Below are 13,565 nucleotides of genomic sequence, written 5' to 3'. Positions count from 1 at the left end.
CTCTCTCTCTCCCCGCCCCCACCCTCCTCCTCCTCTGGCTCGGCTTTCGCGTCCTCCCCGCCTTATCCGCATCCGGTCCCCGGTGTAGCGCGGCCGGAAGTGTAGGCCCCGGGAGCCGGAGGGAGCCGCCATCATGGGCGACAAAATGGATATGTCTCTGGACGACATTATCAAGCTGAACCGGAGCCAGCGGGGCGGCGGCGGCCGAGCCGGCGGCGGCCGAGGCCGCGGAAGGGGAGCTGCGGGTCGAGGCGGCGGAGCCGGGCGAGGCGGAGCTGGGCGGGCAGGCGGGGGCGGCCCCGTCCGGAACAGAGGCGCGCTGTCCCGGGGAGGCGGCAGGAACAGGCCTGCGCCCTACAGCCGGGTAGGTCCCTGGGCGAGCGGACGCGGACGGGGCCCCCCCTTTACCCGGGGTGGAACTGGGCGCCGGCCGCTTGTTTTGTGAACTTTCTCGGGGAACCGGCGGCTCGGGAATTGTTCCGTCTCTTTGGGGGAGCGTCGAGGGGGGTCTCCCCCACGCGGAGATGAGAGGGTTGGGCGGGAGGAGGCGGCGGCGGAGTTGCTTCGGGTTCCTGGCGCGCGTAGGCCCAGTTCGGAACGCTTCTGGACGGCAACCGGAGCGAGGAAATGAAGGGGTTTTTCCGCCTCCGGGTTGAGCAGAAATGCAGAACAATGGGGCCGCCGTTTATGTGGGACGCTACGTTGTACTGACCGGGTTTTGTCTCTCGTCGCAGCCAAAGCAACTCCCAGAAAAGTGGCAACACGATCTCTTCGAGAGTGGCTTCGGTGCTGGGGCTGGTGTCGAGACAGGCGGGAAGCTGCTCGTCTCTAATCTGGATTTTGGAGTATCGGATGCAGATATACAGGTACTTTCTCTTTTGTCTTTAATAAGAGGGAGCCAACAGGAGTGGATAGTTGTAGCTGGTTGTTTAGTTATTTTACTCATGCTGTAGTTTCCTATTGCTGTTCTAGATTTCCCTTGTGTAATGTACTAACTTCTCCCTGATCCGTTACTACATTTCCCCACCCTTTTTCAACAGTAAGTTTCCAGAAAAGAGCAGTTATGGGACAATAAGTAATTGCCCTTAAACCGCCCCCCCCCATAGTTTGGGATGGCATGCAGCTTCAGTTAGCATATTCTGGTGCTCCTCTTTGAGTACATATAAAAGCATTTATGAAAGTGAAGTCATGTGGGCACTGTCCTAAGAAGAGAAAGGTGCCTCTTGAAAGTCTTGATTGACATGAGACCTCAATCCGATCAGCCATTTAAAAAGTTTATTTCATGGTATTTGTTTTAGCCATATTATCCAGGTCTATATGCTGTCTTTCAAATTTCCTTCACTTCCTATCTGAGTTATTGGTGCAGAACTATTTTTTTCTTTTTAGGAAATTTGGAGGAAGTATAGGAAATTTTCTTTAATGTTTTTGTACTTTCTATCATATTTGAACTAAGGATATCCTAATGTATTAGCTGAGATGTAGTACACAGATATGGCCAGTGTAGTTGTAGTGCTTAAGAGTGTTGGGCAAGGACTTGGGGAACCAGGTTCCCACTCTGCTACGAAGCGTACTGAATGACTTTGGACCAGTCACTGTCTCATCCTAACCTACCTCATAAGTTGATGTGTGATGATAAAATGGGGAGGAAGAGAAATACATGTGCTCCCTTTGTCCTCAGTGGAAAGGTGGAATATAAATGTAATTATAAAATAAGGAATTAAATGCAGTTTAGACTTTGTTACTGCTTCTGATGAGGCTACAATAAAAAACAAAATGTCACGGAGAACAGAAAGGTCTGCTCTTCTATTCTTTGGCCCATCTGTTATTGATATTTTGCAAGAACCTCTTACTGTGTCCTAGCATATGTGAGATCTTGCTTTCTCGCTTTCTAGGAGCTTTTTGCAGAATTTGGGACATTGAAGAAGGCAGCAGTGCACTATGACCGTTCTGGGCGTAGTCTAGGTACAGCAGATGTCCATTTTGAGAGAAAGGCAGATGCACTGAAGGCTATGAAACAGTACAACGGAGTTCCCCTGGATGGTATGTATTTTATGTTCACCTAGGTATTTACTCAGTGGGTGGGAGAAGGTATGAATGAGAAATCTGCTCATACACATAGACGACAGTAACATGCTGACCAAGTGCATGGAATTTCATGCTGGTAAGTGAGCAGGCAGGTGAAGGAAGGATGAAAAACTCTATCCTGCCTCACTCTTGGGTCAGCAGACCAATATATTTTTTTCAGGTCAGCAATTTTTATGAACTTGCTTATACGGTTGCTGTAAACACTTGTTCTTTTTATTTTTCCTAGGACGTCCCATGAATATCCAGCTGGTTACATCACAGATAGATACACAGAGGAGACCAATACAGAGGTAGGAGATTTGTCTTTTGATGTTTCACATTGATTAATAAACTATACTGTATGTTTATTATTATTTTAGTGCAGACCCTGTTCATTTGTATTTTTGATTCCTAGAGATTAAATAATAGATATACTTCCCACTGTCATTTTACAACATGGAGCATGATTTTTAAATTGTAGTTATGTTAACATTACCATACTCAGCTTCTCTACGAAGTTCTTTGTGAAGGGTGTAGATTGAAATTTATTTCAGTGGGTTACTGTAATGCAGTTTCTATTTGTAGGTTGCTGTAATTCAGTCTTATCTCTTGCTCTTAGTGTAAATAGAGGAGGCATGACTAGAAACCGTGGTGGTTCGGGTGGCTTTGGCGGTGGCAGCAGACGAGGCAGCCGTGGCAACAGGGGCAGAGGTAGAGGTGCTGGCAGGAGTTCCAAACAGCAGCTCTCTGCAGAAGAATTGGATGCACAGTTGGATGCTTACAATGCCAGGGTAAGTAATAGTTGAGGGATAGTGGATGGTGGTGGGGAGAGGGAGGTGAGCCTGATGGCAGAGCCTGGCATACATGCATTAGTCATCTGAGAGAAAAAGTGCAACTTCACATAAAGTAAGACATTTGGAGATAGCACAGCACTAAAGCAGAGCAGTCTGTAGTTTTTTTGCTTAGTTTCCAAGTGATTTCCATGTGTTCCCTCCTGTGTGCGCAAGAATTAGCTGCGCAACTGTGGAGTCAGTTCCTACAGTGTAGCAAACTATGATTCTTGTGGAGTGCTACTCAGTCTGGTGAATTTGGTGACTCACTAGATTTGGTATCATTGATAGAACACAGCCTGTGGTTGTGGAGTGTATCACGTTCTGCTGTGCTATATCAGCTGTCATGCTCTAGGCATGTTTCATAGTCATGCTACACAATCCTATTTTCACAGCTGCTGATTCAACTCAGCGATGGATGGTGTTCTTTATTAACACTTCTGCCCTGTAAAGAAGTCAATCTGGGTAGACTTTGCTGCATACCATCTTCCTGCAACCATCATGAGTCATTACTTGGAACTGAAATCCAAGAACCAAACCTAAATTTAAATATGCAGGACCGTAAAGTACATGCTAGTTAATAGAAGAGGCCAGCTAATTGTGATTCTGCCATCTGTTTCCTGAGTACAAAATACAACTTGGATGCAGATTTTAAGCTTTCTTTAGTATTCTGTAACTGCTTGCAGTTTTGAGTGGAGATTTATGTACATGCCATGTTTGCAGCCTTCCCCAAACTGCTGCACTTCACATGTTGCTGGACTAAGTGTCTCATCATCCTTGATTGTTGGCCGTGCTGGTTGGGGCTGCTGGTAGTTGTAGTCCAAAACATCTGGAGGGCACCAGTTGGGAAAGGCTGTTGTGAACTCTATTCACTTTCTGCTGTTAGTGAAAATGTATTAGAGAATTATTTTCCTCAGCACTGAGGTATAAAGATGTGTGATATTATAAAGGTATGAGATATATTGGGGAAAGTGCAGATTGCTTTCTTGGCTAAATAACTTTGCCTACATGCACAGAAATTAATGATGCAGTGAAAAGCTATTTAAAAGCATTTTGTTATGGTTAAACAGTACTGCACAGGTTCCGGTTGTACTGTGCTGCTTGGGAAAGTGCCCTTGGCTATCTGGATTTCTTGTCTTGGTACTTAGCTGGTGGCAGCCAACTAAAACTGTTTTCTTTCTCTTAGATGGACACCAGTTAAAGCTGTTGGCGCATCTTGTGCATGGGAAGGACTGCAGACATCTCATTCCATGTTCCCCAGTGGGAGAAGAAGGGTGGATGGCGGCAGCGGCTACTAATATCAAGAATGGAATTTGTTTTACTTTTATGTTCTGGAATAGGTTTCAAACTCATGTAAAGGTTTCTTTCTCTCTCTTTTTTTTAAATTCTGAGACAGATCTGTTTTGTACCGAGTTATTTTTGGGAAAAATTTTACTGGTTGCCTGTTGGGCCAAGATGGCTTTTTCACCTTGGCAGTAATAAAATAGAAATGTGTCAAGAGCTGTAAATGTCTGCTTCCTGTTGCAGCTGGAACCTAGTCTTGGGGCTGCAGAAGCCAAGACAGGTAGAGGAGCAGGAGTCTGGCTGCAGGCCCCTAGCAAAAGAGTTGGTGCTGACTGCCCTTCCTAAGGGGAGGGATTCTGTTCTCTCAGGTCTCTCTCCTACCCTCTGCCCCCGTATGGGCTTGTAAACTGTATAGTCCCCATCTCCTGTGTGCTGACTCTTCTTCGTCTGTGCTAAAGCCAACTGGTGTGACTGCTTTCGCAAGGAGAGGATGGTGGTCTCCAGTGAAAAAGCTCCACCCTTAGTGGTCATGAGAGGGAGTAAATTTCTTGTTAAAGTCGTTTTTGTATTTAACACTTGATTCCAAAGTTCAGTGCTGGTCCCACCTCAGTATTTTTACTGTAAAATAAGTTGCTGTGAAAACTCAGTGACTCCAACATGCCAAGTAAAGATTTAGTCTTTCAACTTGCAATTCCCTATTGAATTCTTATTTCAAGTACATCTGTTTGGTGGCATTTATTATGGTCTTTTTTCACTACTGATATAGTGGGTTATAATATACTGTAGTCATCTCTAGGTCTTGTGAGATCGGAAGGCAGAGTACATATTGTAATATTGTGGTGGGGTGAAGGGGATCTTTATCTTCTATGTTTGGTGGGCATTAACTTCAAGCCATTCATAGAGACATTGTGCCAGTACCACCACCCAAGGATACAGGTTTCTCTCTCCCCACCAGTTATCAGCTTCGGATATGAAAGAATTGGTGTCTTCATGGTTTTTGGCACACTTTCACTTCAGCACCACAGCTTCCTAATGCTGAAGGTGAGAGTAGGAATGCATCAATCTGAAACGGTACCAAAATTACAGAAGTATCTTTGATCTTTGCATTTCTAGGAAAAACATTTAACAAAACCAAAAGGGGGAAAGCTTTGCATACAAGAAGTGTAGATACTTGCTAGACATTGTGATCTGTCATTAATTATGTGCAACAAATTGTCAAGATCAAACAAATCTCCATAAATAACTATTATGATACTAAATACTGGGTGAAAATTTCAGTTGGGAAAACCTGACATTGGCTAAGTTAAGGCATGCAGTGATGATGGATGTGTTAACTCCATTGGTGTAGAAAATATGACTGGAAGGGGGGGGGGCTAGTAACCTTCCATATTCTGAACTCTCAGCTCCTTATCTAACCAGAACCAACATGACTAGTAGTCATAGTTAGCCATTCCTGATTTAAGGTAATGAGGAAAAATAACTGTTTTCTGTACAAAATTCAGATAGTCATAGAAGGTTGTGTTAATTATACTTTTAAGAACAAGGTTTCAACTTATTCCAGATACTTGGGTGCATTCTGTTTTGTATTCATAGCGAGTTGAAATTATACCCTGCCTAGAACATTAATGCTCAATTGCAACGAGGCTATTTTTTTAAAAAAAGAACTTTATATACAAAAAAACTTTATATACATCAGTTCCCTGCATCCCATTTAATGAGGACTGTTGTGTGTGTATAGTAGAACGTTTGCTTAAAATGATACTCATTTTATAAAAGAATAGTTTCTCATTTCAGAATAGTACCAGCTTTTTTGAGATTCTTAACCCTTAACTCCATTTTGGTTCTGTTTAGCAATATGCTGAGCTACTAAAGGGCAGTGGAGGAAAGCCCCACACATAGGGAATATACCGTACTTAACAATTGTTTTAATACATGCTGCACATGTGCATACTTAGCAAAGAGTTACTGCCCTTTCCAGGTACATTTTAAAGTTGCAGCTAAACATCTATAAAACACCACTGTGCTACACTACGTTTTAGTAGTTGCAAGAACTGCATTTTGTTTGTTAGGATTACAGTATTTTAAATACCATAGGGATTCAGTTTGTTGTTCCTTGAAAAATAAATTTAATGAGGTGGTGGGCTATTGCTTGATTTGGACTTGTTCATGAGTGGGCACACAGTTCATGTAGTGCAAATTAATAAAAATCTATTGGCATAGTTTAATCAGGCAGCAGTTCTCAGTGCTCTCTGTGTGTCCAACACTCGCTGGAATGGATCATGCCTTCATAAATGCAGGCTGTATTTAAGAAAGCGTTAGGAGTTGCTTACGCGTAATAGTTCCTAACTGTTCAGTGGTCCGCTCTTATGTGTTTACCCAAAAGGCTGAACGGCGTTTCCAAATGTGTGTGTCGTATTCTTGCACGTCAATTCGGCATGAATTTTTTAAAAAAGTTTTTATTTGATGGCGGTGAGATGTACCGGTAATCCTCGGCTGAGATGACCTGTGTTTACCGCTAAAATCCTAAGTATACTTACGTTTGAGAGGAAGCGAGGCTCGCCAAACAAGGAATGGGGTGGGGGGAATATTTAAAAGCCAGGCTGTGGGGTGGTAGCAAAAACAATTCCTGTTAGCTGAAAATGTATAGGAGGAACAATGGAAGGGTGCGATGGTCACTTAACGTGGTGTGGATGAGGGAACTCTCAACGTTTGCCGCTGCTGCAAAAACCTGATGGCAGTGAAGAGGAGGGAGCCTTCCGCTCATAGTCCCCTCGCCACCGACCCGTTCCTCCTCTGCCTTCCTCCAGCGCTAGAAGAAAAGCACTCAGACCCTGAAGCCTCTACTTCCTTCTCTCCACACAATGGAAGAGCGTCATCCGCCCGGCGCACAGGAGACAAAAGTCCGCCATTCCCACCCCAAGATGGCCGCCGGGCGGGGAAAAGGGGAACTTCCCCCCGCCCTCTTTTCCCGTCTCCCTATCTCTATATAGGTAGATACTCTAGGAGTTGGGGCGCTCTCTCTATGATTGGGCTCGGCTCCCTTTTCCCGCCTCCGCTTTAGAAGCCAATGCGAGGCCCGCTCACCGGACGTGACGTCTCCGCGGAGGGCGGGTGGCAGCCGGGATAGCCTGCCTGCCGGTGGAAGGAAGTGACGCCAAGGGAGCATCGCGGAAGTGTGGGGGCGGGGGCGCGCGCGCGGGGTGGATCTGGGCGGTGGCGGGCGGCGTTTGTCACCGGTGGCGGCAGAAATAGCAGGAGCAGCGGCACCGGCGAAAGGTAGAGGCCGGCACTGGGCAAGGGGGCTGCGGCTGAGGTCGGGACGTCTGGGGTTGTTGACAGGCTGCTGCTGCAGTGCATGGGAGCCTCCTTTTCTCCCGAATTTCCCCCCCGCCCCATCCGGCTTCTTCACCCCACCCTCCTTTCGCTTTGGCGATGATAGTTGCCCGCCGTTTCTGCTCGCCGTCGCCTCTCCGGGGCGGTTTTATGGTTTCCCTTCCGCCCGTGGGAGTCGCACCCCTCAGGGCCGGTTTGCGTTATGAATGGGCGACCTCTGCGCGCTCCCGTTAATATCTCGGTTGGCGTGCCGTCCATTGAGCTCTGCAGCTGACTTCCTCTCCTCCTTATTCTGCTATCACTTAGATCAAGTTAAATTTATTTCCATCGCTTAATAGTCTCCCGTGCCTGTTAGTGCTGCCATGAAGGCACCTGCTGGCATAGGGTGCGGGAGGGAATAAACCTCCCTTTCTGATTGCTAATCCTGGATCTTTTTTTACTCTGTTCATACCCAGATTTCTTGTTCCTGCCTTCCTTTATAATAAGTGACCAGTTCCCATTATAAACTGCTTTTGTTTCTTTGTCTGTTTTGTTGGAATAGGCGTAAAGTGTATCTCTACCTGCTCTATAGCTGCTTGGGTAGGCGTTGCTGGCCTTCACAACTTCCTGGTCTTTATTCCATAGGAGCTCTTATTTTTTCCTCAGCAATTTCCTTCAAGTCAAGCCTGCAGCAAGTGTGTGTTAATGTTATTTTTCTAAGTGCCTGCTCAGTGTATCATGACATGAAATTTCACACAAGGCCTTTGAGAAAGTTGCTGTATGAGAGAGTATGGTTGAGCTTGAGTATGGCTCAAGGCTTTATTTGAGCTAAAACTTGGCATTTTGACACTGGTTTCCCCCCTGGAGTAAGGGGGGCTCAGTGTTGTACAGAGAGTACCATTTCATCCATGACTGAGTTGATATATTTCTGTTTCTAGGTTTAGCACAGAGGAAGCCAGTGTGGTGCTATCCAGGTGTTGTTGGACTCCTGTCATCCCTGACCATGCTGCTTAGGGCTGATGGGAGTTCTAGCTCAGCAGTCTTAATGTGAACACTCTACAGGCTTGAAGAGCATCTCTCCTTTTTATTAAGCCCTGGTGTGGGTGATCATTCATACTGCAATCACTAAAGAAGGTCACTACTCAAACTGTTTTATTAACAAAACCTTTATTTGAGCCTGTTCTCTCCGTGGTATATGCTTCACGTTGGCTCTGCTTATAGAACCTTACAAAGGGTTGGATTGAAACATTGGGACTAATTGCCTGCACATTGAGATGTGGATGAAATGCCTATCCTATGGACCAACAGCATGCTATGCAGCTAATGTTAATTCCATAGCAAAATGTGATTGATAATAGGGTACGTATTTATGGCAGCATGATCATATTTGTGGCTAAAAGTCACTGGATGCAGAGGATTAATTTGACCACTATACATTTGTGGGGCTTTGTTGCCATAGGTAGGGCTGTATCACCTTTTTGGCATTGGATTAATGACACTGATAAAATGTTTTTGGGGTAAAATGGCTGATCTATTCTTCTAGCAGTCTTTTGGAAAGACCTAGAGATGCTGGATGGGCACCCACAGACCTGGACTCTGTTGTTACAGAGTCTGTTGTCTAAGCGTCCACTAGTAACAGAAGTGTTGAGAGTGGGAGACACAATGTTATCTGCACAAGTTAGTCATACCTTATCTGTAAGGTGTGTGTGTAAATCTAGTGCCAACATCTCAGTCCTGCAAACAGTTATAAGAATATAAATTACAAAAAAGGCTGTAAAACAATATTCCTTCTAACAGTAATTCTATGTCTGTAATGGCTTAGATGCAACATGTATTTTGTCTGCATCCTTTCTGAGAGTGCACTAAATCTTAGCTACATTTCCTGAATCAGCCTGGTTGCACAGTAGGCTTTCTCTTATAGGCTGCAACTAATCAGCCAAGATTTGGTTTAGGGTGGGGACCTTTTTGGCTCTACAGGCCACATTTCACAGTCACAAATGATGTCCAAAGAACTAGCAGGCAGCAAGGTAATGCTAAAAGCAAGGTTCCCTTCCTGCTTCATTTCAGCAGCTTATTTCACCGCAAACCAATGTTGGAAGATGATCCTGCTTTGTGCAGGGGTTCCAATTCCTGACAACCAGCTGGTTGTTGGGCACTTCGGAAGCTGCTTAAGCAGGCTATGACAAGACCTCACCCTTTTGGCTAAGCCCTGTCCCTACTCATGTGGGGTAAGGTAGATAAGAGTGGCTTGCCCAAGGTGGCCTCACTGTCCAAATGGGGAAGTCCAGAATGCCAAGATTGGCCCCTGGGTCACAGGGTCCCGGGGGACTGAAATCTGGTCAGTCTTGATGCTCAGTGAATCATATATCAGGAATATGCTGGAAGCATTATCCTTGATGTAGCCATTCTGTATGAAAAAACTCAGCAAGGAAGATGACTCTCTTCTGCTTTAGGGAAGGTACGTCCGTCCGTCCCCCCATTGGCAGGCTGTGGGTGAAATAAAGGAATTGTAATTAAGGATGTCAGTGACTACAGTCAAGCAGTGATTAATGGATCTTTGATAAGTGATCTAGCTGCCAGTGTGCTACAGGTTATCCAGTCTATCTACCTACTTTACTCTGGATTGCTTCAGCTGCTTTGCAAATCTTGTGGCGCTATTCAGTAAGGGGTCCTGCTAGCTTGGTCTTCACTTTCTCAGTTCCAGCACTCAGAGCTCAGCTAACACACAACTCTGACCTTTCAGCACCAGTGATCTACTGGCTTTGGGCTTCCTAATATTTTAGGTTGGCACTGTAGCAGTACCAATAAAAGCCAGGACTCCTGTCATGCCTTTACTCTGGTCAATATTTGCTGCTCTGTTTCCATGGTGAGTGCTTGTGTATGCTGCAGCTTAGCAAACTTGTACTATCAGCTAACACATCGTGGCAAATGAACATTGCGCAGCGAGTAAATGTGCCTAATTCTCCACCACTATGAGAACTTCAGAGCACTCAAGCAAAGCTCACCAATGCTTGGAGGTTATGAAATGCTAGTTTGTGAAAGAGTTCTGTATCAGGATTTAAAGGCTGCGAATGTTTTAGCAACAAAGTCTTTTCAATTCTGTACGAAATGTTAACAGATGTGGTCAAAACCAGCAAGAGTTACATGATCTGGCAATCAATGGCTTCCTGCATCCCCTGGCTCAATTGTGCATGTAAAAAGGATAAATCCAAACTCCCCACTGATCCCTTTCTCCCTCACTGCAGCAGAGTGCATTAGCTCTAAGGCTAATGGGATCTCCAGTTCGTTCAGATGGAACCTTCTGCCAAAGTGAATTAGTGGCTCAGCCTTGGGGACCATTCGTGTGAGGAGCTTCTGTTCTTGCCTCTCATCAGCAGCAAATTTCCCTGGTGGCAAAACCCTGTGTCTTCCCTGCAGTGCTGAATGTTCCTCTGTCTGTCTGGCAGCCTGATTAATGATGTGGATTGTGCTTTCTTGGAAGACCTTGAGTCTTTGCTTCTTTGGGGCCCCCCTTCTTCCCTTTAGAAACCTCCAAAGGGTGAAAAGGCTGGATGAGTAGTGAGGGTCTGTCAGTAAAAGAAACTGGGAGCAGTGCCGGCAAGCAGTACGGCTGGGCAGTTGGAAACAAGCTGCCCTGCTGCTCCTGAAAGATGTTAGCTGTATAATAGAGCCCAATGCATTAGTTTTGACCCTTTCATACTAAAGATTGCTAAACACATTTACTTTCCTCTGTACAGTATAGTGATTTTATCCCATGAATGAAAGTGTGTGTGAAGCAGGTTTCCCCTCCCTGAACCATTGTATTGGCCCATTGTCTGACCAGTGAGTGGCATGTAACAGACTGATATAGCCAGTGTTGTATTGGTCAGTCTGTGCTGACCAAGGAATGAGATGGTCATTTTAATGCTGCAGAGAATATATAGAGCCATTTGCTGTGAGAGCAATTGGGAATTGGACCGTATGGATGTAGTTAAGTACCCTAATCACTTGAGGGCAGGCAAGCTTTTCGGTGTTACTAATTGGCTGTTTTTAATCTCAGATACTTTTAGGTGTTGCCTGAAATCTTCAGATGCAAAATTGGCTCAGATTATTATACCCCTCTGAGTTAATCATGTCAACATGATAGTGGCTCTCAAATTCAGGTGCTTGAGGATGCCAGCTTGCTCTAGAGCTATATTTGGGTCTAGAGGTGCTCCAGTTCCTAGATAATTTGTCAGTTCTATATTAGTACGGGAAGTGTTCTAAATAGTCCTTGAAGCTGCAGTGCTAGTTAATTCCCCTTTTCCTGACCCATCTTCTCTTCCTAGGTTTGCACACTTTCCAGTTCAGATAGGACACAAATATAGCGTTAAAATAACCCCCCTTCTTTTTTTTGCTCTTTTCATCTTTAATTTCCTGTTCCTTCTAGATGGCATAGAATAATTTTCCAAAAATAAGTGTATGTAGTTCATGTGGAAAACATGAACTAATTTTGAAATGATGCACTCATAAGTTTGACCTAAACTCTGTTAGCACTACATGGTCTAGTGTAGGCTATGCATGCATGTATGAACAAATTGTTCCAATGTATCTAAATATTATTGTGGTCTGTTGGTGATCCTTAACATTTTTAATGTGCTGATATGACTGTTAAAACAATGGAATGCCCAACAAGAGGGGTAACTGAGTTTGTTTAATCTGTGTTTAAGCAAAAGCAAAACCTTTTGGTGCTTTAAACACTAATGAATTCATTTTGGCTTTTGCTTTCATGCCAAATTCCATGATTTGCATGTATCTGCAAGCTTACAGGCATCGCCCTGCCCATGCTCTCTGCTGTGGAAGGTTTACGGTTGTACAAAAGGTTCTAATACTAAGCTTGTTGCATATGATTCTGTGGTTTGATAATGGAAAGATCTAGTAGTATAGACAGGGTGAATACAGGGGAAGCTAAACAAAGCTTGCTGTAGTTAAACATAGATGCTCGCATTTCAGTTTATGTATGTGGCTTTTTGCTCATGTGACTTGCAATTAGCTATTTGCTGGAATCAAAAGGCATCATGGCACCATAAAGCAGTAGTGAGGAATTGATGGTCCTTCAAGTCTTGTTGGATGCCAACACCCATTAGCCCCAGGCAGCATGCTCAGTGGTTAAACGTGATGGGAGTTGTTGTCCACCAATGTCTTGAGGACCACAGGTTCCCTAGTCCTGCTTTAGAATGGTACAAAACTCTTGGCCTTGCTGTACCAGCCTAACCCTGGCAGTCCTTTGGAGCACAAGTTACTTTACTGTGATTTTGAACAACGCTGCGTGATTTCCATGGGAGTCTCCCCCACCCACCCAAAATTCATTCTCTCTGCTGCTTAAGATACTGTGGCGCCAATCTTGCAAGAGTTTGTGCCACTGTTCCCCTCTGCTGTGCTTGGAAAAACTGGAAAGTGTAACTTGAATGGCTATTTCTGGTATTGGGCACAGCCATTGTGGCAGATTTCATGAGCAGAGGGCCTGAGAGCATGATTAAAAGCAAATCTGCTGGTGTTGCTTTGACTGCCACCTGGAAATGGCGATAAAGGTGGCGGAAATGACTGGCAGAATCCGAGACCAGGGAGAAGAGTCGGTGGAGGAAGATTGGAAGAAATTTAAAGACTATTTACAGAAACATTGTAAAATTAACAATTGTTAGAAGGATGTTGGAATAATATTATATGATTTTAGCAGAAATGATATAAAGGATTTGGGAATAATTGACTGTTAATTGGTGAAAGGAGGAAAAGTAAAGTTACATTATATTAAGATAATTTACAGGATTAAAATTTTAAAAGAGGGAAAGGATTTGCTGAAATGGATAATTGAACTAGAATACAAAAAAGGGAGGTGTGAGGAGGTCAAGGAAATAAGCTAATGAAAGATAAGTAATGAGGAGATTTGATATATTTTTCCTTGTGTTTTTGTTTTTGCTTAATGGATTTTATTTTTCTGTTTTCTTATATTGTGATGTGTTGTTTTGTTTTTTGTTTAATGTGGTATTTTTACTTTTTCTTTTTGAAACCTTTAAAATTTTATTTTATTTTATTTTTTAAAGGAAATGGCAATAAAGG

The 13,565-nt window shown here is 44.2% G+C and overlaps 2 protein-coding genes and 1 long non-coding RNA gene across 6 annotated transcripts in view; 2 read left to right on the top strand and 1 right to left on the bottom strand.

Annotated features, from left to right (window-relative positions):
- On the top strand, window positions 1-4,869 carry ALYREF (Aly/REF export factor). 3 transcript variants are annotated; one of them, XR_013836350.1, is made up of 6 exons: window positions 1-364; window positions 735-866; window positions 1,893-2,040; window positions 2,312-2,375; window positions 2,684-3,133; window positions 3,186-4,135. XR_013836350.1 is itself a non-coding variant. In XM_079967700.1 (6 exons), exons 1-6 carry the CDS (start codon window positions 134-136, stop codon window positions 4,093-4,095), a joined length of 762 nt encoding a protein of 253 aa, XP_079823826.1. In that variant the 5' UTR covers window positions 5-133; the 3' UTR covers window positions 4,096-4,869. The 3 variants fall into 3 exon arrangements, 2 of the variants coding, with proteins under 2 accessions (XP_079823827.1, XP_079823826.1); XM_079967700.1 differs by having other exon boundaries at window positions 5-364; window positions 2,684-2,855; window positions 4,081-4,869; XM_079967701.1 differs by having other exon boundaries at window positions 2,684-4,135.
- The window catches only part of ARHGDIA (Rho GDP dissociation inhibitor alpha), a 74,182-nt gene that overhangs the window by 49,108 nt on the left and 11,509 nt on the right, over window positions 1-13,565 (top strand). Inside the window, exon 1 of one of the 2 annotated variants that reach the window (XM_079967707.1) lies at window positions 7,335-7,454. The exons of the other annotated variant lie outside the window; for it this stretch is intronic. The gene's annotated coding sequence lies outside the window, so the exon portion shown is untranslated. Of the gene's footprint in view, window positions 1-7,334; window positions 7,455-13,565 lie in introns of those variants that run through there. 2 annotated transcript variants of the gene reach the window in all.
- LOC307211247 lies at window positions 4,263-7,229 on the bottom strand. Its single transcript, XR_013836357.1, has 2 exons — window positions 6,716-7,229; window positions 4,263-5,241 (listed from the first exon to the last, which is right to left on the bottom strand). It is a non-coding gene; the product is annotated as an uncharacterized lncRNA (long non-coding RNA).

This window comes from Podarcis cretensis (assembly GCF_951804945.1).
Source record: "Podarcis cretensis genome assembly, chromosome: 2".
In the NCBI taxonomy this organism is placed as follows: Eukaryota; Metazoa; Chordata; class Lepidosauria; order Squamata; family Lacertidae; genus Podarcis; species Podarcis cretensis.
Note: the sequence above shows the minus strand (reverse complement) of the source record. Positions and strands in the feature narration are given on the sequence as shown.